General features: G+C 36.8%; 1 protein-coding gene across 1 annotated transcript; it reads left to right on the top strand.

Annotated features, from left to right (window-relative positions):
- The first annotated feature begins 1,859 nt into the window (after positions 1–1,859).
- LOC123537890 (E3 ubiquitin-protein ligase TRIM71-like) lies at positions 1,860–12,393 on the top strand. Its single transcript, XM_045321797.2, has 8 exons — positions 1,860–1,994; positions 2,783–3,154; positions 3,907–4,093; positions 4,887–5,140; positions 5,818–5,976; positions 6,291–6,373; positions 7,714–7,834; positions 10,999–12,393. Exons 2-8 carry the CDS (start codon positions 2,789–2,791, stop codon positions 11,818–11,820), a joined length of 1,992 nt encoding a protein of 663 aa, XP_045177732.2. The 5' UTR covers positions 1,860–1,994; positions 2,783–2,788; the 3' UTR covers positions 11,821–12,393.
- Positions 12,394–23,706: the final 11,313 nt, after the last annotated feature.

The following is a 23,706-nucleotide window of genomic DNA, read 5'->3' as shown; positions in this document are numbered from 1 at the left end:
GATCTCTCGCAGATAATATGAAAAAGTACAAACATGGTTATACTTCCTTAATATGCAGGCTACTTGGACTTTATCAGGAAATATGAATCTGTGATGAGATATATTCATATCAATAAAAAAAAAAACACACACATTTCCTTTTTATTTTATGAAAAAAAAAGAAAAGAAAAAAAAAACAGAAAAAAAGAAAAAAAAAAGAAAGAAAAAAAAAACAATGACATAAACAAGAACTTTGTCATGCCTGTTTAGATTGGTACTGAGTATAGTTCACTGATATTTAATCAATTGGCGAAAAAAATGAAATCTTACACGGAATTAAGTTTGAAACACTGGGAGTGATGGTGTAACTTTATTTATCCATAAAACATAAAATGAAGCCTGCCATACGGAAACAAATCAATTTTTGAATCAATGAGTAAATTTATCAAAGACGACAACGTTACAACCTTTTAAAAGACAAAATATTAAATTAAAAAGGTTTGTCACGTTATATAATGCCGGATAAAGTGTTAAAACAGTTTGAAACGTGCAGATTTCTCATAAACAAGAACAAAAATACCAATACATTTTTATTTACATCTGAAGTTTCTTTAAAACCTATATTGTAGAAAAAAAATTCTAGTCATCAAATTTGTGATTTTTCCATAGATTCCCGTAATGAAAACTTGTATTATGTCCATCTGTTTCAAATCAGTCAAACAAAATATCAAGCACACGATCATATCTCTTTTATATGCCGATTTTTTAAGTATATTCTGAATTTTTTTAAAAATAGGTTCAATTGAGTCAAAGGAAAATAAAACCAACATGCTTAATAATCAGAAAGATTGCTGCAGTTCCCTCCCTTCAGTTGCACATAGTTTCGTATGTCCCGAACTTGCATGTAGTATCGTCTCATACTAAACCTCTTGCTTGCATGCAGGTTTGGGGATGTTCCTGCCTACTTTTTGCTTCATTTTATCTATAACAATATATTCCCCTGATTTCTCTTTAATTGTAAGATAACACTATTAATACTGTACACTATTCTAAAGGACTTTAAGTTTAAAATTTCAAAGTTTGAATCTGTCGTAAAAAAAGAGATTTCGATGGGGATATTTTAGCCACTTTTTACACCAAAACTTAGAAATGTATTGACATTATATGTGAATAGCTGGCTGTAAAGCTTTCAGGATATCTCAGTTAGCATAAAAGCAACAATACCATGCAAAAAATCTGTGAACTTTTTAAAAAGAACATTTCAAAGTTGCGATTTTTTCCTAATTCTACGATGAAAAAAAAACACAACATTTTTGGCCATAAAATCGACAATATTAAAGATATTTGAAATTTCCAAAACATACGACTAGCACCCTGGGACACATAGTTTATATCTGGACAGGCTTGCAATTTCGCAATTCGCAAAAACCCTGTTACGGATGAGGTTGATAAAACAGTAAGTAATTTCCTTTTGGTTATTTTCTAAAGATACGTCTTTATTCTTTATATACGCATTTTATTCTTACATCCAGTTGTGACGTCAAATCCGAAAGGCGTGTTTTGACGTAAATATGCTAAGAGTTTTTATATCAGAATTGTTCATCATTTTCGAATATATATAATCACTCAAAGAACATGTCCGTGATGTTTCATGGGTGACTTGCCTTTTTTTTTGGTCAGGTCCAATATTTGACCTTTACAAACTTTAAAGGTTCCTATGAATCATTTGAACTGATTTAAGTAAATGTACAGAATTCAAAATCACGAAACAAGAATTCTTTGATGCATTTTATACGACCAATAATGTTTTACAATAAGCTTTAAGAAACATGAAAAAAAGAAAAAAAACTACTTATATGTAACCAGAGACTACTAAATTTTCATTGTATTTGACAACCTTTTGTTTTACACGAGAGAGCTTTCATTATGTGCTTTGATCCGTCGCGAGTTTTAGTGGCGTAAACTATTCAACATTTGAAATACGATTTAATTAATGATTAAGTGGAGTAAATAAGGTTTGGAACAATTTCGTTTCTTTTCATTTTTTTCTTTCTTTGCTCAGTCTATTTAACTCTGAATTTTACAATTATATAAAAGATGACTTCTTATAAAACATTTTAATTTTAACATTTTAACGCTAACATTAAAGACAATGTTGTCGAAGTAATTCATTGGTTTCGACGCATTTTATGTGTCACTACATTAAATATAGACCGGATTGGGCACATTTATGCTCCGTGAAGGTAAAAGGGAGTGGTTTCGACTCCTTTGTATCTTTTCGGCATTCCCCGGGTTTTACCAAGAACCATATTCGCGTTGAGCAACGTTTATGGCCGAAGAATGCCGAATTACCTCACGAGAATACGTAATCATACGGGAATTACCGAGTGTCATTACTGGAGCACTACCTTTAAAATAACCAGTCTATTTTAAAGGTATGCCCAACGAAGTTAACGTCAATAAATCATAAATTTCAATTACTTGTTGTTTTTTTTTTTAATTGTTTGTCCTACTTTCATGATAATTTTATCTCAACAATTAATAATGATATTTTCTATACATTTTTAACTTTGTTAAGTATCAATTTTATATTTTTTTATTTACAATACATGGCACTTTTTTAACTAAAAAAACTTATTACATTTGCATAACTGGTCAGCAAAAAATGTTGCAGGCATAACATTTTTGGTCATGAAACATATAATAACTTTACTTTTAATTTTATTCTTGTTTAATCTTTAATTTCAGTTGGTTCAAAACGAATTTTTTAATGAATTGTTTAATTTTATACTTTGTTCTTCAGAACAAAATGACAGCGCCACTGACGTCACCATTTACTTCCACCACGAGCTTGGTTACATCCCGGAGCACAAATAAAGCAATGATATCGCCCCGGGTGGCAAACAAGACACTGAAGGAAAGCGAGGAAACTGACGACTGTAGCCTTTGCCTTAAATCTTTCACTAATCCCAAAATACTTCCCTGCTTCCATACATACTGCCTTCAGTGTATAACCACTTATGTTGAAGCAAACGCACATAACCAGAAGTTTGCATGTCCATTGTGCGCGTTTGAGTGCGTAATTCCGCCAGGGGGCGTGGATGAATTGCAGACGAACTTCTACATTAAAGCGGCGCAGACGAAATCAAGTATTGCCGCTAACAGTCCATGTGAGGTAAGACTTTGCATATATTTATTTATATTTGGACTACTTGTGACATTCTATTTGGTAGTGGTCAGCCTATAGATACAAAAAGTTTATGTTGACAACGATCAATCTCTAAGGCAACCGATGGTCTAGTCCTTAGTTCATATAACCGTACACTGTCACCTAGTGGTTGAGATGCCGGCCTCGGGAACTTGAGGACGGCGGTTCGGGCACCAGTGGAATACATTCAAATGTGACCGGTTCGTGAGTCGCTGGCTAGAAAAAGAGAGGTTACCGATAGCATTATTATATACCAGATGCCTAGCATTAAATATAATGATTTGGGTGGCTGACCATTAGAGAGAGGTGACACTAGGTCTATATGTCTCTCTACGGAATACTTTACTTATCTTTTATGCAAGGTCTGTTCAGCTCAGTTTTGATTAAAGTTTGACTTTTATTTGGAGGAAGCACGAATTCGTGACCGAAGTGAGGCTCGAACCAACAACCTCCTGCTTGGGTGGTCGACAACGTAAACACTAGATCAACGCCGGTCTCCTTTCGTTAACATTTGTTGGTACAGATATATTTTGTTAACAGTGTATACCCATGCAGTTATTTCAATTTATAATGGATCGACGGCCTAAGACTTTTTTAAGAATTTCAAATCGCCAAATTCTTTATGAGCAATGAGTATTTCGCTAAATTGCGATTTCAAACACTAGTAGTTGTTTTTAGTTTGAAAAGAAACAATCTCCTTCAACATTAACATTTTGTAGGTCTGTGATGATGGATCACGCGCAGAGAGAAATTGTTTGGAGTGTGAGCAGAATTTATGTCAGAACTGTAGCAGAAGCCATCTTAAGATGAAGTCGTCACGTGACCATCATCTCGTGTCCTTGAAAGAAAAGTCGCATGCGGGTGAAGGTCAAGTTGCAAGCAAGTCATTTTGCGAGAAGCACAAAGGTAAATATCGGACCCGAAGTGAAATAGCATCAAATTGTTAAAAATCGTAGTGCAATATTCACCCCCTAGCCTAATGGTAGAGTGCCCGCTTCGAGTGCGGGAGGTCGTGGGTTCTTTTCCTGGCCGCGTCATATCAAAGACGCGTAAACTGGTGACACTTGAATAGAGTCAAACATGTCCTGTAGCCTCACATCTTTCTAGCCGGAAACATATATGAGTAGTGTTTAAACTTTGGGAGGAAACATGAGTTATGTGAAAAATACATATGAGTTTATTTTTCCCTATGTTGTGGATATTACTCTCAACTTAGAATGATGTATTTTACTTAGAAGCAATACTCCAGTTCAACTCGAAACCAATTCAATACAGTGCAACCTCTGCAGAGCAACACCCTTTGGGAGCTGCAGATATTGACCTCTGTTGAGAGGTTGTTGCCCTACAGAGGTTAAATTGATAGTAAATTTCAGCTATAGGAAATTTTGATGATGCTGTTGTAGAGAGGTTTTTGCTATAGAGAGGGTTGCTCTGGAGAGGTTACACTGTATTCTAATGTCTACTGAAAATGAAGCTTTAATGATGTCGATCGCTACGTTCTTTCATAAACGAAACTTAATTTAGTTATTTCTTTAAAACATTATATGTGTACTGATATATGTCAGTTTCTTTTACATCTTATTCGAAGGTGCATGTGTAAAAATATTTTGTCGAGTATATATATGTTTGCTAAGGCCGGAAGTATTAGAGCAAAAATAAATTTCTGTTCTGCACTACATGTCTGAAGTTAAATTTGCAGGAGATGAGTTAAGTTTCTATTGCCGAAAATGTGCGATCCCAATCTGTCTCCGTTGTAAAGTAACCATCCACGAACAGCACACGAGCGAGGACCTCTCGGACGTCGCAGCCGAGATCCGTGTTTTACTAACCGACATGCTGAAAGGCGCACAGAACGTCCTGCCGAAGTTTCACGGTCAGCTTAATGACGTCACATTCTACAGCGACCACCTGGAGAAAGAACGTGATAAACTTCGGGATGAAATCCTTCAACAGGTAGAAACATATCCAGTTATCCTTCTTATACAAATTCTTTGTGAATCATTTTAGTATACAGTCAAACATGTATTAAGCAGCCATCAAAGCGATTGCTACATTCTGGCTGCTAAAGGCAGATGACTGCTTAAAACGAGTTGAAATTAGAGCGGCAATTAAGTTTGGAAAGCTAGCTGACTGACTGCCTCAGGCAAAAATACAGGTGACAGCTTAATCAGGTTCAACCGTGTAGGGCGTAATACTGATATTCAATTAAATAAATGAAAGACGCAGGTCTACATGTTACAACTTTTCAGAATTACATATATTATGTCCATAAATTTGGACAGGAAAATCCATATTTCATTCGTCGGCTGCAGGGTTTCGGTAAAAGGATAGACTTTTCTTTAAAAAAAAAATGATATGTTCTAACATTTTTTTAAGATTTTAAGACACTTGTAGTGTTTCCGGGGGAAGTGGGTGTAACATTGGTTTTTGTAATTAAATTTACTCTCATTTATTCCAATCTGTTTTAATGAAGAACGGGAAGTTCCTCTTCTTTTTTGTTCAGACTATGACACCGTGGAATGGAGCTGTTGATCCAAAAAGTTGTTTTTCTGTGTTATTTTACCAAAAATAAAAGTCTTTAACAAAATGCGCAAAGACTGTTCAAAAATCATCATTGACCTTATTTACAGACAAAGAAGCTCCATGAAACAATTGAAGAGCTCTCTAGAAAGATGGTTGCCGACGTTGAAGACGAGTACTGCGTAGAAATGGCTCGTCTTGGAACAAGACGTAACATGATCAGCGATAGGACAACGTCATTTTCCTCCCAGCTGCATTCAGCCAATCAGGTTAGTCGTTACAAGTTATACAGTGCCTCAAGTTCTGGCTTGAGGATGAAATCTGTAAACATCTATAGTTTATAGCTCTAAACCTCTGCAGAACACTAAACGGTCGTTATAACTCGTTTTATTGTCAGAAAGTAATATTCGTTTGAAACAATGTCCCGCATCGGTGACAAAAGACCCCACATCAGGGACAAAAGACCCCACATTGGGGACAAATGACCCCGCATAAGGGACAACATGTCAAATCCCGTATTGCATTGTTTTGTAAAAATGTCTGGTTTGAGTAGCTTTGACTTTGAGATATTGACCTACTTCAGGTGGTGTGTTATGGGTCCGACGCTGACATAGCTTGGAACCGAGACAATTTAGCAGAACAACTTCAGAAAATGGCCAAAATGAGGTAAAAGTTGTGTATAGATGTACTGCAACTTAAGTTATGCAAGATGCGTTTGTCAGGCAGATATATTTTTGTTTGAACGTACAAGGTGACGTTTTGTCTTTACTTACCTACCGTTAGCTGTCAGGTGCAAATTTATTATCTTCACTTGTGTCCATCAACGTTCTTGGTAATTTTGCTAAATCAGTTTTTGTGAAACTACACTCAACAAAATTCCTAATCGGTCGGTTTATATTGTATTACTATTTTTATAATAATGCATGTATTTACACGAAATTTTACATACCGACATTTGAATAGGTACTGCAGCTAATTATTGATTTATTTTTGACCGACTCGCGGCAAAAAAGTTACCGCATTAGGCGTTTTGACCAATATAGCATACTTTGCACGTGCAGTGCATGTGCGCCAATATGCACGTATTAATGAATACTTTTGGCATTGCTGACGAAAGTCCTACTAGAAAAACACATACCATCGTGAAATTGACTCAAGAGCAACGCGCTCGGGCTGTCGGAATAATACAACAAAATTCAAAATCGGTCACTTCAATGAATTGTACTTGGGTTAGATTTCACCAAAAGAGCGCGGATGGTAGATAACCAACGATTGAAGGTTATTGTAAACGGAAATAAGGTTAAACATGAAAATAATCATTTAAGTAACAGCTACAAACAGATTCTTTTGAAATTGCAAAAATAATTACACACGTGTCGTAAATGTGTCCCGGCTAGCAACATTCGGACAGTTAGATCGCGTTGCTCTTCTGTCAATTTCACCATGATATGTGTTTTTCTAGTAGGACTTTCGTCAGTCATGCCAAAAGTGTAAACGAACACGTGCATGTTGGTGCACATGCCCTGCACGTGCAAAATATCAAATATTAGTCAAAACGCCTAATGCGGTTACTTTGGCTGTGAGTCGGCCGAAAATAAATTAATAATTAGCCGCAGTACCTATTCAAATGTCGGCATGTAAAATTTCGTGTAAATACATGTATTATTAACAAAATAGTAATACAAATATTAGAAATTAGAAATTAGATTAGAAATTTTGTTGAGTGTATGTATGTACTGCTATAGTTACATTTAAGGGGTTTGTCAATCTGCAGTAGGTTAAATGCATTACAAATAAACGGTAAAAACAAACGTGGCGGACTCAATGATAAGGACTTTTCATTCCCGATTTCCTTCTGATTTATTCTTTTTTTCTCTCGATAAAATGATTTAAACGTTCAAAGTCTAATCTATAAAATCGATGAAAATATACCTGTATATTTCTTTAAAATGTCTGAATATGTACTAATGTGTGCTGAAGGGAGCTTTTTCTGTTATATTTTGTAGAACTCCATCGGATATGATACGGCTAAGAATGGACTTTATACCAAGTTCAAGCATGGAATCGCCTAGCTTCTCGGAACTGATTGGCCAGTTAAAGAAAATTCGGGATCCAACGGAAGTTACGGTATAAAGCTGTATATTTTTTCTAGGAAATGAAACTGTGAAAAAAATGTCATAAATGTGTTTGGTTTACCTATTACGTAACGTGGACTTCCGTTGATTTTTCTGTAAAACTGAAATAATTCTAATCTCTATATCACGGCTACTAAACGCTAGCGCCACCACCAAATTGTGGTGATAAGGAAAAGAGCTATCGACATTTCCGTGGTGCAGCTATCGCCCGTTTCTATTTGTAAACACGTGAGTAAAATTTATATTTTATCTTATATTTTTATTGATAGAACTTTTTTCGAAAATCGGAGAATGTAGTTCCGTGTAACAACACTTTTACTACAGGTTGGCTGTTATTTCATTAAAATATTTTGCAAATTGTGGTGCCAGGAGCTTTTCTCCCGAATCTGACTGTGGCATATTTTCATATGGGCCAGTATTCGAACACCATTCTGATGAATAGACACACTATAAGAACATACCTGCGCATGCAAATGATGTAGAAATGAATTACACGTATTCCCATACATAAAGGAATTACGAAAAACACAGTAAAAAGTTAAAACACGACTATTTTCGAAAGTGGTGGTGTTGTCACTCAAGTGGTGGCGCTATACTGTAGTGGTGGCGCTGTTGTATATGATATATTCAATTTTAATATATGAAAATGTCTGTCTGCAAGCCACGGAAATTTCTACAATAATCAATGGTATCAACCTATCCCACACTATACTAAAATTACGTTACTCAACAAAATACATACATAAACAATCTACATATATATATGGATTCAGATTGTACATCTAAGCTCTACTGATTAATCATATTAATCGATTGGAATTGAAAATGTACTGTATTCACTTTTTAGAAGAATTGTGAAAGTAAGGTCTTTTGTTTACAATGACATGCAAACGACGTATAAAAACAAAGGAAAGTAACTTTCAGAATATTAATATAAAAATAAATTCTTCACTATCTTCGAATTATTGCCTGGACAAAGATCTTCGTTTGAAATAAAGGTGTTGCTACTATTTTTCTTGACCCGAATTAAAGTACACTTATGTTTGTATTTAAGTACAATATTTAAAGGTTAGAAATAATTCTACATTAACATTTTAAGGTAACTTGACATGAACAACCAAGATGGCGTCACGAAATTGGGGTTGGTCACATTATTTACTCGTATAGACGATATACTGCTACAGAGGTCTAAATTGCATTAAAACCATTAAATACACACATATACAATTGTAAAAATGCATTTAATTTATAAAATTATAAAATCAAATGTTCTGGAACTAACCATGAAAACTAGTCACTTTTTGTGCACATTCTGCGGAAAAGTTGTGTTTCCAAACTGAAAAAAAAAAATTATATCCTCATATCTTTGAATATGTCCTTCAGGTGCTCCACTTATAAACAAAAGAACTCCACTGAGTTTTATGCTATTTGCTCAGTAATTTCATTAGTAAATTATAACTTTCTATATTTTACACCCTAAAAAGTTGAAACCTGCCTGCAGTATGAGGGTCGTTAAAAAATTCAAAGTACATGTAAGTTTACTTTGTCCATATTTCTGAGACTTTACATCCTCACATATTAAGAGTTTTGAGTGATGTGTTCATTTCTTAGTAATTTTGCATTGTTTGTATTTTAATTTTATGAAATGTTTACAATCTTTTCAATCTGTGTCCTAGTTCAAATATGTTTGCTTCTGTTTGAATAACCCTCAATGTCAAATTTTCACTGACTTGCATGGAAATCTCATGGAAAGTGTGGATCTTAGGCCATTCTAAATTAATGTATGTTTAATGTAATTGATAAAGTACAGTTTCTTGATTTTCTGTTGCCCGCCCCCCACCCCCCCCCCCCGGCCCAAGAAATATAGAGTCAGTTTAGATGAGGATTTCTGTATTTGAACATGCAAGGGTCATAAAACATAATGTAATATACCCAAAATCAGCTATGTTTGGGTTCCCTTTCTGTTCATAGGACTGGGAGAGTTTTACGATAAACATATTTTTGGAATTGCATAGCCCCTTGTTACTGGATTTATTTGCCAAAAAAAAATATTGAAATTTATAATTTACTAATGAAATAACAGAGCAAATAGCATAAAACTCAGTGGATAAGTTCTTTTGTTCTGGAGCACCTGAAGGACATATTCAAAGATATGAGGATATAAATTGTTTTCAGTTTGGATACATAACGTTTCCGCAAAATGTGCACAAAAATTGACTTGTTTTCATGGTGAGTTTTAGAACTTTTGATTTTATAATTTTATAAATTAAATGCATTTTTACAATGGTATAGTGTTGTATTAAATGATTAAAATGATCTTTAGACCTCTGTAGCAGCATGTCGTCTATAGAAGTAAATAATGTGACCAACCTCAATTCGTGACGCCATCTTGGTTGTCCATGTCAAGTTACCTTAAACAAAGGAGAATATTTACTTTGACTACAAGAGTCCCAATGGTCTGCGAGTATTTTGTTCTTTTTTTTTCTTGGATAGAGAATGTTTCATAAAAATAAATAAACTATGATCGTGTTTTTCTTTCTTTAATAACATAATTCCTTGCAGGAAAATTATCAGTTAGAGAATATTGTGTTTGTTTTGTTCCGAACGCGTCAGCAGTTCGTATTATTGAATGTCGTAACAGCGCCACCACTACTGTATAGCGCCACCACTAGAGTTACAGCGCCACCACTTTTAAAAATCCTGGTATATTTCTTCTAACCCGAGATTCTATTATTCATGGTGTGTGCGCATATAATTGTTTATCATTTCTGCACCATTTGCATGCGCAGGTATGTTCTTACAGTGTGTCTATTCATCGGAATGGTGTTCGAATACTGGCCCATATGAAAATGTGCCACAGTCAGATTCGGGAGAAAAGCTCCTGACACCACAATTTGCATAATATTTTAATGAAATAACAGCCAACCTGTAGTAAAAGTGTTGTTACACGGAACTACATTCTCCGATTTTCGAAAAAAGTTCTATCAATAAAAACATAAGATAAAATATTGATTTTACTCACGTGTTTACAAATAGAAACGGGCGATAGCTGCACCACGGAAATGTCGATAGCTCTTTTCCTTATCACCACAATTTGGTGGTGGCGCTAGCGTTTAGTAGCCGTGTATATAATCTCTCTTTTAATTTCTATTTCAGGTGGAGGAATTCTCGGCGTTCTCGGTCGATAACAGTTTCAAAGCTGTAAGCAGCGTCTGTCCAACAGATGAAGGTACGGCCTGGATCGCTCTGGGTTGGACTGCTGATGTGCATCTCTTCTACCGCCACGGGGTCAAGGTCAAAACACATGTGGTCAGCAAGACTATCGATTTCATTACAAGAGATGCAGATAACTACTTAATAATGTCAAGTAACGAACAGAAAATGGTCGGAAAACCTGGACCAGGTTTTAATTTGGATACCTTTGCGTCATTTCCGGGGTATCATCCGCGCGGGTTGACCATGACTCCAGACGGCGATATTCTCATCTGCTTAGCGCAGTCGGCTGCTTTTCAAGATTACCGTCCCACACATAAAAACAAAGTCGTAAAGATGGATGCGAGCGGGAAAATGACAACAGAATACGGAGCCGACGGCAAACTGTTCATGTACCCTCTACGAGTAGCGGTGAACGTTAATGGAGATATTTGCGTTTCAGATAGTCGTAAACAAAGCGTAGTGATTGTGAAGTCTTCTGGCGAATTCAAAACAGAGTATACCGGCAATACCTCCGAGCAAGAACAGAAAAGTTCTTTCGAACCGCGAGGAATAGCTTGCGATAATCGAGGGCATATATTCGTGGCGGATAGCGCGAATCACGCCATTCATATGTTGGAGCACACTGGGAAATTCATGCGCAATGTGGTCACAGAAGCGGATGGACTATACGGCCCTTATTCTGTCTCTGTCGACAAGGAGGACTACTTATGGGTGGGTTGCCGAGATGCAGATATCAAAGTCTATAAACTTAACTGGTCATAACAATGGACAGATTTAAATACATGTTGTTGCTTTTTCGCGGCCGATATCATTATAGAAATGTCGTCGGATCAAATCAGTAGATTTGATTTCAAGTACAATATGTTAGGACATTCGAAAAAAAAAGACCCTAAATAGTGTGGCTGATAAAGCATATAATTGAGCCGTGCCATGAGAAAACCAACATTGTGGGTTTGCGACCAGCATGGATCCAGACCAGCCTGCGCATCCACGCAGTCTTGTCAGGATCCATGCTGTTCGCTAACAGTTTCTTTAATTGCAATAGACTTTGAAAGCGAACAGCATGAATCCTAACCAGACTGCGCGGATGCGCAGGCTGGTCTGGATCCATGCTGGTCGCAAACCCACTATGTTGGTTTTCTCATGGCATGGTTCATATTATATTTCGTGCCTTCCCTGTGTTTGATGTGGGTTTGTTTGAATTATTGAATCTTATTTTCATATGAAATAACTATTTTTCCATAATATGTCTATATGTTTGTGAGTAAAAAATGCATTACGAAATAATTATTTGGCATTGAAATGGTAAAACTGAGTTTTTAAGACCATTCTTAGTCTAAGTCTTTCCTTACACCTTTCAGATGCCGGGCATTTTTTACAACCACCCCGGTATATCAGGAGGGCATGCTTCCCCGGGAAATTCCAAAACAGACATACATTAACCAGTTCACTGCGGCTTATATCTTTACAGAAGCAAATATCTCCACCAGTAATAATCTATTTCAAAAAATTTAACTAGCCAAACACAGCTCATTTTTTATGTTTTAGATAAGTCATCTTCCACCTAAGTTTCATTTTTAATTAGTAAATGACCGTTTGCATATAGTATATTAGATAATACATTCTGTGTTTAGACATTATGTTTTGTTCACAGGAGATAACTCATGAGGCTACTAAAAATTTTAAAATTATATCCCTTCGCTTCTGAAAAACGTAATTTCATGTTGCTTTAGACACATATCCGCTCACTCTAGATGGCACAGTTAAGATAGTGGACCCGTAATAACAATCGGTAATTTCTGGTCACTCCAGACGGTACAGTTAAGATAATGGACCCGTAATGACAATTGGTAATTTCCGCTCACTCTGGATGATATAGCTAAGGTAGTGGACCCGTAATGACAATCGGTAATTTCCGCTCAATCTGGATGGTACAGTTAAGGTAATGGACCCGTAATGACAATTGGTAATTTCCGGTCTCTCTGGATGGTACAGTTAAGGTAGTGGACACGTAATGACAATCGGCAATTTCCGGTCACGACACTCTGGATGATACAGTTAAGGTAGTCGACCCGTTATGACAATCGGTAATTTCCTGTCAATCTGGAAGATACAGTTGAGGTAGTGAACCCGAAATGACAGTCGATAATTTCCGCTCAGTCTAGATGGTACTGTTAAGGTAGTGGATCAGTAATGACAATCGGCATCTTCCGGTCACTCTGGATGATACAGTGAAGGTAGTGGACCCGTAATTACATTCGGCAATTTCCGGTCACTCTGGATGATACAGTTAAGGTAGTGGACCCGTAATGACAATCGGCATCTTCCGGTCACTCTGGATGATACAGTGAAGGTAGTGGACACGTTATAACAATTGGTAATTTCCGGTCACTCTGGATGATACAGTTAAGGTAGTGGACCCGTAATGACAATCGATAATTTCCGCTCACTCTAGATGGAACAGTTAAAGTAATGGACCCGTAATGACAATCGGTAATTTCCGCTCACTCTAGATGGTAGAGTTAAGGTATGGACCCGTAATGACAATCGTTAAGGTAATGGGCCCGTAATGATAATCGGCAATTTCCGGTCACTCTGGATGGTACAGTTAAGGTAGTGGACACGTAATGACAATCGACAATTTGCGGTAACTCTGGATGATACAGTTAAGTTAGTGGACCCGTTATGACAATCGGTAATTTCCTTTCAATCTGGATGATACAGTTGAGGTAGTGGGCCCGAAATGACAATCGATAATTTCCGCTCAATCTAGATGGTACTGTTAAGGTAGTGGACCAGTAATGACAATCGGCAACTTCCGGTCACTCTGGATGATACAATTAAGGTAGTGGACCCGTAATGACAATCGGCAATTTCCGGTCACTCTGGATGATACAGTTAAGGTAATGGACACGTTATGACAATCGGCAATTTCCGGTCACTCTGGATGATACAGTTAAGGTAGTGGACCCGTAATGACAATAGGCAATTTCCGGTCACGACACTCTGGATGATACTGTTAAGGTAGTGGACCAGTAATGACAATCGGCAATTTCCGCTCACTCTGGATGATACAGTTAAGGTATTGGACCCGTAATGACAATCGGTAATTTCCGCTCGCTCTGGATGGTACAGTTAAGTTAGTGGACACGTAATGACAATCGCTAATTTCCACTCACTCTAGATGATACAGTTAAGGTAATGGACCCGTAATGACAATCGGCAATTTCCGGTCACTCTGGATGATACAGTTAAGGTAGTGGACCCGTAATGACAATCGGTAATTTCCGGTCACTCTGGATGGTACAGTTAAGGCTGTGGACACGTAATGACAATTGGCAATTTCCGGTCACTCTGGATGATACAGTTAAGTAATTTCCTGTCAATCTGGATGATACAGTTTAGGTAGTGGACCCGAAATGACAATCGGTAATTTCTGCTCAATCTAGATGATACAGTTAAGGTAGTGGACCAGTAATGACAATCGGCAACTTCCGGTCACTCTGGATAATACAGTTAAGGTAGTGGACCCGTAATGACAATCGGTAATTTCCAGTCACTCTGGATGGTACAGTTAAGGCAGTGGACACGTAATAACAATCGGCAATTTCCGGACACTCTGGATGATACAGTTAAGTAATTTCCTGTAAATCTGGATGATACAGTTTAGGTAGTGGACCCGAAATGACAATCGGTAATTTCCGCTCAATCTAGATGGTACTGTTAAGGTAGTGGACCCGTTATGACAATCGGTAATTTCGGCTCAATCTGGATGATACAGTTAAGGTAGTGGACACGTAATGACAATCGGCAATTTCCGGTCACTCTGGATGATACAGTTAAGGAAGTGGACCCGTTATGACAATCGGTAATTTCCTGTCAATCTGGATGATACAGTTAAGGTAGTTGACCCGAAATGACAATCGGTAATTTCGGCTCAATCTGGATGATACAGTTAAGGTAGTGGACACGTAATGACAATCGGCAATTTACGGTCACTCTGGATGATACAGTTAAGGTAGTTGACCCGAAATGACAATCGGTAATTTCGGCTCAATCTGGATGATACAGTTAAGGTAGTGGACACGTAATGACAATCGGCAATTTCCGGTCACTCTGGATGATACAGTTAAGGAAGTGGACCCGTTATGACAATCGGTAATTTCCTGTCAATCTGGATGATACAGTTAAGGTAGTTGACCCGAAATGACAATCGGTAATTTCCGCTCAATCTAGATGGTACTGTTAAGGTAGTGGACCAGTAATGACAATCGGCAACTTCCGGTCACTCTGGATGATACAGTTAAGGTAGTGGACCCGTAATGACAATCGGCAATTTCCGGTCACTCTTGATGGTACAGTTAAGGTAGTGGACCCGTAATGACAATCGGCAATTTCCGCTACCTCTGGATGATACAGTTAAGGTAGTTGACCCGAAATGACAATCGGTAATTTCCGCTCAATCTGGATGATACAGTTACGGTAGTGGGCCCATAATGACAATCGACAATTTCCGGTAACTCTGGATGATACAGTTAAGGTAGTGGACCAGTAATGACAACCGGTATTTTCCGGTCACTCTGGATGATACAGTTATGGTAGTGGACCCATAATGACAATCGGCAATTTCCGCTCAATCTGGATGGTACAGTTAAGGTAATGGACCGGTAATGACAATCGGCAACTTCCGGTCACTCTGGATGATACTGTTAAGGTAGTGGGCCCATAATGACAATCGGCAATTTCCGGTCACTCTGGATGGTACAGTTAAGGTAGTGGACCCGTAATGACAATCGGCAATTTCCGCTCACTCTGGATGATACAGTTAAGGTAATGGACCCGTAATGACAATCGGCAATTTCCGATCACTCTGGATGATACAGTTAAGGTAATGGACCAGTAATGACAATCGGCAATTTCCGCTCAATCTGGATGGTACAGTTAAGGTAATGGACCGGTAATGACAATCGGCAACTTCCGGTCACTCTGGATGATACTGTTAAGGTAGTGGGCCCATAATGACAATTGGTTATTTCCGGTCTCTCTAGATGATACAGTTAAGGTAGTGGACCCGTAATGACAATCGATAATTTCCGCTCACTCTAGATGGTACTGTTAAAGTAATGGACCCGTAATGACAATCGGTAATTTTCGCTCACTCTAGATGGTACAGTTAAGGTATGGACCCGTAATGACAATCGTTAAGGTAATGGGCCCGTAATGACAATCGGCAATTTGCGGTCACTCTAGATGGTACAGTTAAGGTAGTGGACCCGTAATGACAATCGGGTATTTCCGGTCACTCTAGATGATACAGTTAAGGTAGTGGACCCGTAATGACAATCGGCAACTTCCGGTCACTCTAGATGGTACAGTTAAGGTAGTGGACCCGTAATGACAATCGGCAATTTCCGATCACTCTAGATGGTACAGTTAAGGTAAGGGACCCGTAATTACAATCGGCAATTTCCGGTCACTCTAGATGGTAGAGTTAAGGTTATGGACCCGTAATAACAATCGGCAATTTCCGGGCACTCTAGATAGTACAGTTACGGTAGTGGACCCGTAATGAAAATCGGCAATTTCCGCTCACTCTAGATGGTGCAGTTAAGGTAGTAGACCCGTAATGACGATGACACAGTCAAGGTAGTAGACCCGAAATGACAATCGGTAATTTCCGTTCATTTACGTATTCTCCGTAGGCTATTCCGACATTCTCCCATATAAAAGTTGTGTTTTTATCGATTTTAAAGTGTTTTTTACCCTTTAGTTTCATAATTTGTGATATGTTTACTTTTAAAACAAAATCGGTCACAATGCTCTAGTTCAAAATGTTAATCGGTTAAACTTGACTAGGGTGATATCGCAGCAACTAGGTCACAGTCTGTTCACTATATGTTGCGTGAATGTTAGAACTATGGTGGCATGCAGTACTTAAAACTACCAGATAAAACCAGATAAATTGTTCTTAAAATAACATTTATACTTCCGTTTCGTAAAAATAAAAAAAAACACACAAGATATGACGTTTTCTTCTGTTTAACCTTTAACCTTTCAGTGATCACCCTTCGAATGATAAATGGTATGCCCAAATTGAATGATGGACCAGTCCATTTTAGAAATTTAGCAGTAGCAGAGTAAGTGTTAATCAGGTTTGATCAAGGACATGCCTTCTTATTTTGTACCAAAAATGCCATTATCAGTGCAAGATCACGCGATACAAATTAACATGACGAGCATTGCATCATGGTATATCTGTGGTGCGTTTTATTTGTTTTTGATGGTTTAACATTTTGAACCCGGGTCTTGGAAATGTTGCAGTTGAACTTTCGCCGAATTTATAAGAAATCCTTCGAAATAACGCTGATGTTTTGCACAACAAGCATTCTTGGAATGTATTTACACATAGTTTTCTCAGAAAATATCTTAACGTTCCGCTTAATTCTTAGAAACCATTAGTTTGTGCTGTTCGAATTAACTAAGCACTTAACAAAGTTCTAGTAACTGGGCTTAAAACAAAAAGCACGGCTGGGAGCGCCCTACATAATGTTAATAGGTAGTATTTGGTCCAATCCATTTGTATGTATTTGTTTGAATGATTGTATAAATGCATTCATCACTTTCAAAGTCAGCAGACTAATTAAGTTATCTCATTTCTAGCGGAAACCATTTTTCTAGTTTTAGTTGCAGTGACCATGACCCTGACCCAAGTGACAACACAAATATTCCCAACATTTTCAAGTTGTTTGATAAAAAGCTATCTACACACCAAGTTTATTGACAATAGGTGTATTCAAACTAAAGATATTGAATGGAAATAAAATCTGTAAAAAGATCCTTTGGAAGCAAAGAATGCAACCAAAAAGAATAATAGCATACTCGGTTTGATTGAGTCTGTTCATGAGACGTAATAAAATATGCAACACCTTTCACGCCCCCTAACATCGGCTTAAGTGGAACGCTATTACACATATGTTGAATAGACTCCATGATCCCAAAAGACCAGCAAATATAACAACACTGTATCCAAGTACGTTTTGTGTGTCATTAAAGCTGCAAAATATTTTGAAAATCTTAACGTCAGATTTTTTTTTTTGTAGATCTAAATACGTTTTTCCCATTGAAAATAAAGAGGGTTTGTTTGAATTATTCAATCTGTTTTTCATATGAAATAACTATTTTTCCATAATATGTCTATATGTTTTTCTACCTATTATAACAGTAACCCCAAATATCCAAAGCCTAGTCTTCGCAGTGTTATGTCATTCACTTGTCAGGATATACCAAGTTAGGGTTCGAGACCCAATACGAATAACACCCAAAGGTTATTATATTTTAAACTACATGATACAAGTGCAACGACAATACTGAATACTTAGACAATGGAACATGCTTATTATATAACACAGTAACAATAACTCAATATCATAATAGTGTTGCTGATACAGCATTGTTGTGTCCCTTGATATGTTACACAACACACATAAGCTTGATGTACACCAAGTTTGGTAACAGTAAGTAAGTGATCAAATTGAGGAAAAAATCTATTTATAGTAACTGTGACATTGACCTTGACCCAATGACATTAAAATGACCTTTTTGTCACAAAAATAATAATTTCATTAGAATTTGAACAGCTGCTCTTCCGTTCCACAGGACAAAAGGTCCTTTTGGACTAAGTATGAAGATTAATTACGTTTGGCTGACCTCGAACTTGACCCTACTGACCCCATATACAATGTTAATCTTGATTTTTCTATAAGCTACGTATAAACCATACGATAAGTGAAACTTCAGGACATCAATGCAAACTAAAGTTACTGATAATAAGTGTACCCAGACAAAAGATATTGAGTGGAAGCCATTTTCTATTTTTAGTAACAGTGACACAAAATATCACCCAAAGCTAAGTTTGATGACAGTAAGTAAGCTCAAATTAAAATTATGAACCGGAAACCACATTTTTGATGATCAACATGAGAAACAAATCCATATAGTAACTGTAACATTGACTTTGACACAAAAAAATGGATCTCAGTGGGGTTCGAACCTCTGCTCATCCTTTCCACAGCAAAAAAGTAGTTTTGGCCCAACGCTCTTGACTATCGCCCATGGGGTAGAATTTTACTGAGCTTGAACTTGACTACACTTACCACATATACAATCCCAACGTTGAATTTCTGTAGGCTACCTATAAGCCACGTTTTGTTATTTCATCAATGCAAACTAAAGTTATTGAGTGATAACAGTATTCTCTACTTTTAGCAACAGCGACTTTGACCTTGACCGTAGTGACCCCATATACAACCCCAAACTCCGACTCTACGCAAGCTACCTACTTACCAAGTTTAATTCGAATCAGTCAATTCTAACTAAATTTATTAAGCGAAAATCAAAACTTGACGCTGCCGAGAGCCCCGGCCCACGCCCGCCCAACGACATCGAAAATCTGATACCGGTAACCAGTTTTTTTTTTATAAACCTGGTTAAAAGTGTATATATAGGATATTGCACTATATTTTTGGTACTTATAAGAACATTGAGAACTAATGATTCTTTTATTTATTATACACTTATTAATTAAGGATTTTCTGTTTCAAAAACAGCTTGTATTTCATTATCGAATACAAAGCCCTGTATTCAATCGGAAATGACGTAATAATGGCGTCGTCAAAAATTTCACCGTTTCAAAAGAGTTATCACTTTAATAGTCTTATTGATTTAAAATTATAGTTGAAAATTTGACTGATATAAAATAGAAATAAGTATATGTATATAATAAAAGTGTCGTTACAAAAGAATCTTGATCTGCAGAGATGCATTCGGCTGTCGTGGATTTTGCCTGGCCAGATCACAATCTGCGGAAGCGCCTCTTTGGATCCAGGCTTAACATTATCCACTCATGCCGAATACAACATTGCAAACCAAGGTGCTGTTATAATAACTTTATTATATATAAATTGATGTTTGCACATAAATATAATTTATTCCAGCAAAAGTGAAAAAGAGCTGTAATTTTAGGCTTACAAAATGGTATGGTAAGTTCCTAGGTTAGCGCCTGAGGTACATTAGGGATCCCACAATACCTTCGAAATAACCTTGAAAACATCTTGATAAGCCACAGAAAGTTTCTGAAAAATGAGTAGATAAGCGTTTAAAAAGAATCGCTAAAATTCAAGGCTACATTTAATTTGTACACTAGTTTCTCAAACATATGTGAATATTATCACGAGGAAAGCACGCGGCCCATTTACAATAATTGGCAGTGGAACATTCTCGTTTCTAAACTTATTTACCATTTGAAATCATTCCAAGACAAATCTGACGATCGTGTTAACTTATACTAACTGAAACCACCGAAGAACATTAGTGCCAGGTGTATGTTATTTATTAACTCAAAATTAATATCTCGAAATTTTAAGTTACGTATTTCGAAACTTCGAATTACTAAGTCGAAGTTTCGAGTTACGTATATCGAAATTTCGAGTTACTTAGACGAAATTTCGAGTTATTAAGTCGAAATTTCGAGTTATTAAGTCGAAATTTCGATTTACGTATCTCAACATTTCGAATTACTTATTACAATAATTGACGTTGATGGTCCTGGCCAAAATTACATTTTTAGCCTTCGACAGACGGACAGACGTTCAAATTTTGTGAATAAAAGGGCAAGATACGAAGTCGATTAAATTTCGAGTTAAATATCTCGAAATGTCGAGTTAGTAAGTCGAAACTTCGCGTTAGCATTTAAAAATTTCGAGTTAATAAATAAAACGCACCTGAGGCTAATGCTCTTCCGTAGAAATCGGCGGATATTTAGTTGTTCTAACATTTTTAAGCCTGTTCTAGAAAATAAAAAGATCCTACTAAATTACGCACAAGAAACGTTCTTGGAAATCTATATACAAACAGTTTCTCAGAAAAAAAGCTGTTCGCCTAACGTATTGCACTATTCTTAGAAATCATTTGCACATGTTTCCAGGTAACAAAACCAGATGTAAAATAATTGCATTGCTGAAGGTTAAAATGATAAATAATGCAGATTTTTTTTTAAATAGAATTCTTTTGAAGAATATAAAGTATCCAAGCAAATGTAATAGCAGGCTCTCTTTGATTAAAAAAATACGAGGATAAATGAGCCGCGCCATGAGAAAACCAACATAGTGGGTTTGCGACCAGCATGGATCCAGACCAGCCTGCGCATCCGCGCAGTCTGGTCAGGATCCATGTTGTTCGCTTTTAAAGCCTATTGCAATTAGAGAAACCGTTAGCGAACAGCATGGATCCTGACCAGACTGCGCGGATGCACAGGCTGGTCTGGATCCATGCTGGTCGCAAACCCACTATGTTGGTTTTCCCATGGCACGGCTCAAATATCTAACAGCAAAGACATGTTTTAAAGACCACAGCCTCCCCAGTCTGGCTATTACAATAACTTTACGCACAATGGATTGTAGGAATCCTTATGAGATATGTGTGATAAATGCAAAAGCAAATAATAAAAACAAACATCTTTGAAAAAGATGGTCGGCGAATTGTAGTAAGACAAGAAGTTTATGAGGTTTTCATTGCATTTGTGTTATTCTATCACCTATCTAACATTTTGCAAATAGCAAAACTTAAACAACACACTTAAACAATTTAAATGGTTCTCTTTTAATTTTTTACAAAGGTTTCGCAGGTGTGCAATTTTGTTTCGATTATTCTACGACGAATAATAACAGAAATGGACTGGAAGGCAGACTTTAGTCCACATGTGATACGCAGGCCGTATTCAACTCTTTCTGTAAATAATTATATGTTGGTATTTGAACGGGCTTTTAATACATTTATTAAAGTATTAGATCACTAATAGCAATGTTTACAAAATGGCCTTTGCTTGGTATATTCTGAAAGGTAACCGTGTTTTGCACTATTTTGCAATTTATAAACAACTTTTACCGTGCCGTTTTTTATAAATTTTGTATAACTTATGGTATCTCCTCAAGCTCAAGTAGAGACAAATTTTAAAGTGATAGCCATTATCCAAAACGTTTGCAGAGAACTCATTTTACCAATAATTGTAATAAAGGAAACGTCAAACTATTGGTAAACAATTATAAAACACAAAATAAAAATGTCAATATCATTTTTATTGTGGTGCCTCAAGTAAACGGACTTAATGAGACAGAATTCATACTTCAACATTGAAAAAATAAGGTCGAATGCTGTGTTTCTGTTTTGAATCTTGCTTACTCCATTTAAAAATAACCTTAGGGCAGACGTAAAACCAACCTAAATTTCTTCCACAAGATATAATCTAAGAGTGAAAGCAAAATAGAGAACTTCCACCGCGTGTAACTCAATATTTTTAAAGATGTGTAACTCTACCCCTTCTGTTTAAGTCGTAAATTCACTTTGAACACCAAGAAATCGCTTATAAGATTAATATTTTTCCATTTTTGTACAAGAAATCAATAATAAGTCTTGAAAGAATTAAAAACTTACTAGAATAAAAGGAAAATAAGGGAAAAAAGTTGGTCCCAGTAGTGCTTGAACCTACGCCCCACTAAGAATTGCAGTAAAAGTAGGTTTATGGTAGGAGTTGAATACTCTTCAAAAAGTAGGTTCTGTATTAGTGATCTGTTACCTTAAACGAACTTAACATTTTTAGATATATCAATATTCTTGCCAAAATTAAACAGCATCGATAAGGATAAACGCTTTGTCTGACATTTCACTCAGCGTTGCACAATCAGCAGAGTGAACAAGATAGATACCCTCATCCAATCAGGCAGAGTGTTGCACAAATCTTTCATCTTGATAAATTATCTATAATGTGTTTGCAAACTTCACGGGTCAGTCAAGGTCAACGATTCGTTTTTAGTACGGCATTCGCCGAGAAACATTTTGAAGGGATGAGAGCTTGGAAGTGTGTGTGTGGGGGGAGGGGGGGGGGGGGGGGACTATATATGTCTCTCTTTGTATGTACGCGTGTGTACGCGCGCGTCTGTGTGTATGTGTGTGTACGTGTCTGGCGGGCGGGATGTTTGAGGGGAACGAAGATACCATATGATATGCAAGATATAAATAGGCGTAGGAAATGCAAGATGTAAATTAGGGGAGGGGAATAGTGTGTGTTGAAACGGGGTGTGTAGGCGGAGGCAACCAGGTAGGGGGTAAGATGGAATCTAAAACGAAATCTAGAGTTGTTTCCTATATAACTTATGAGTGTAACTTCCTCACAAAACGCAGACGCGAAAAATACCTAATCGTCAATATACGAGGGTTGTTCACAAAGTATACAGACTGATCCTATCGACACTTGCAAAAAAAAGACGTCTGAAATTTGAGGCATTTTTGAAAAATGATGTATCTTATGTAGCCTAAGGTATACGCATAGCGGCCCACGCTAGAGACGCATCATAACGTTCACTTTACAATACTTTTCCTATCTTTTATTTATATAAGCATACTTACCATCTTTTCTCATAATAATTCAGGGTATCATTTAAAGAATACAAATATTCATTTTCAGCAACATAACAATCTCGGTTAACGTAAAAATACATTTAGATGAAACATGTAGAAATTTGACATTTTTTATTGAACAGCCCTCGTATTTCTCTACCAGTATAAAACGTGTCTGTTTTGCAGGTTTCGGTGATT

The sequence above is a fragment of the Mercenaria mercenaria genome, chromosome 18 (assembly GCF_021730395.1).
Source record: "Mercenaria mercenaria strain notata chromosome 18, MADL_Memer_1, whole genome shotgun sequence".
NCBI classification, from domain to species: domain Eukaryota; kingdom Metazoa; phylum Mollusca; class Bivalvia; order Venerida; family Veneridae; genus Mercenaria; species Mercenaria mercenaria.
The sequence above is the reverse complement of the archived record's forward strand: the minus strand, read 5'-3'. Positions and strand labels throughout refer to the sequence as shown.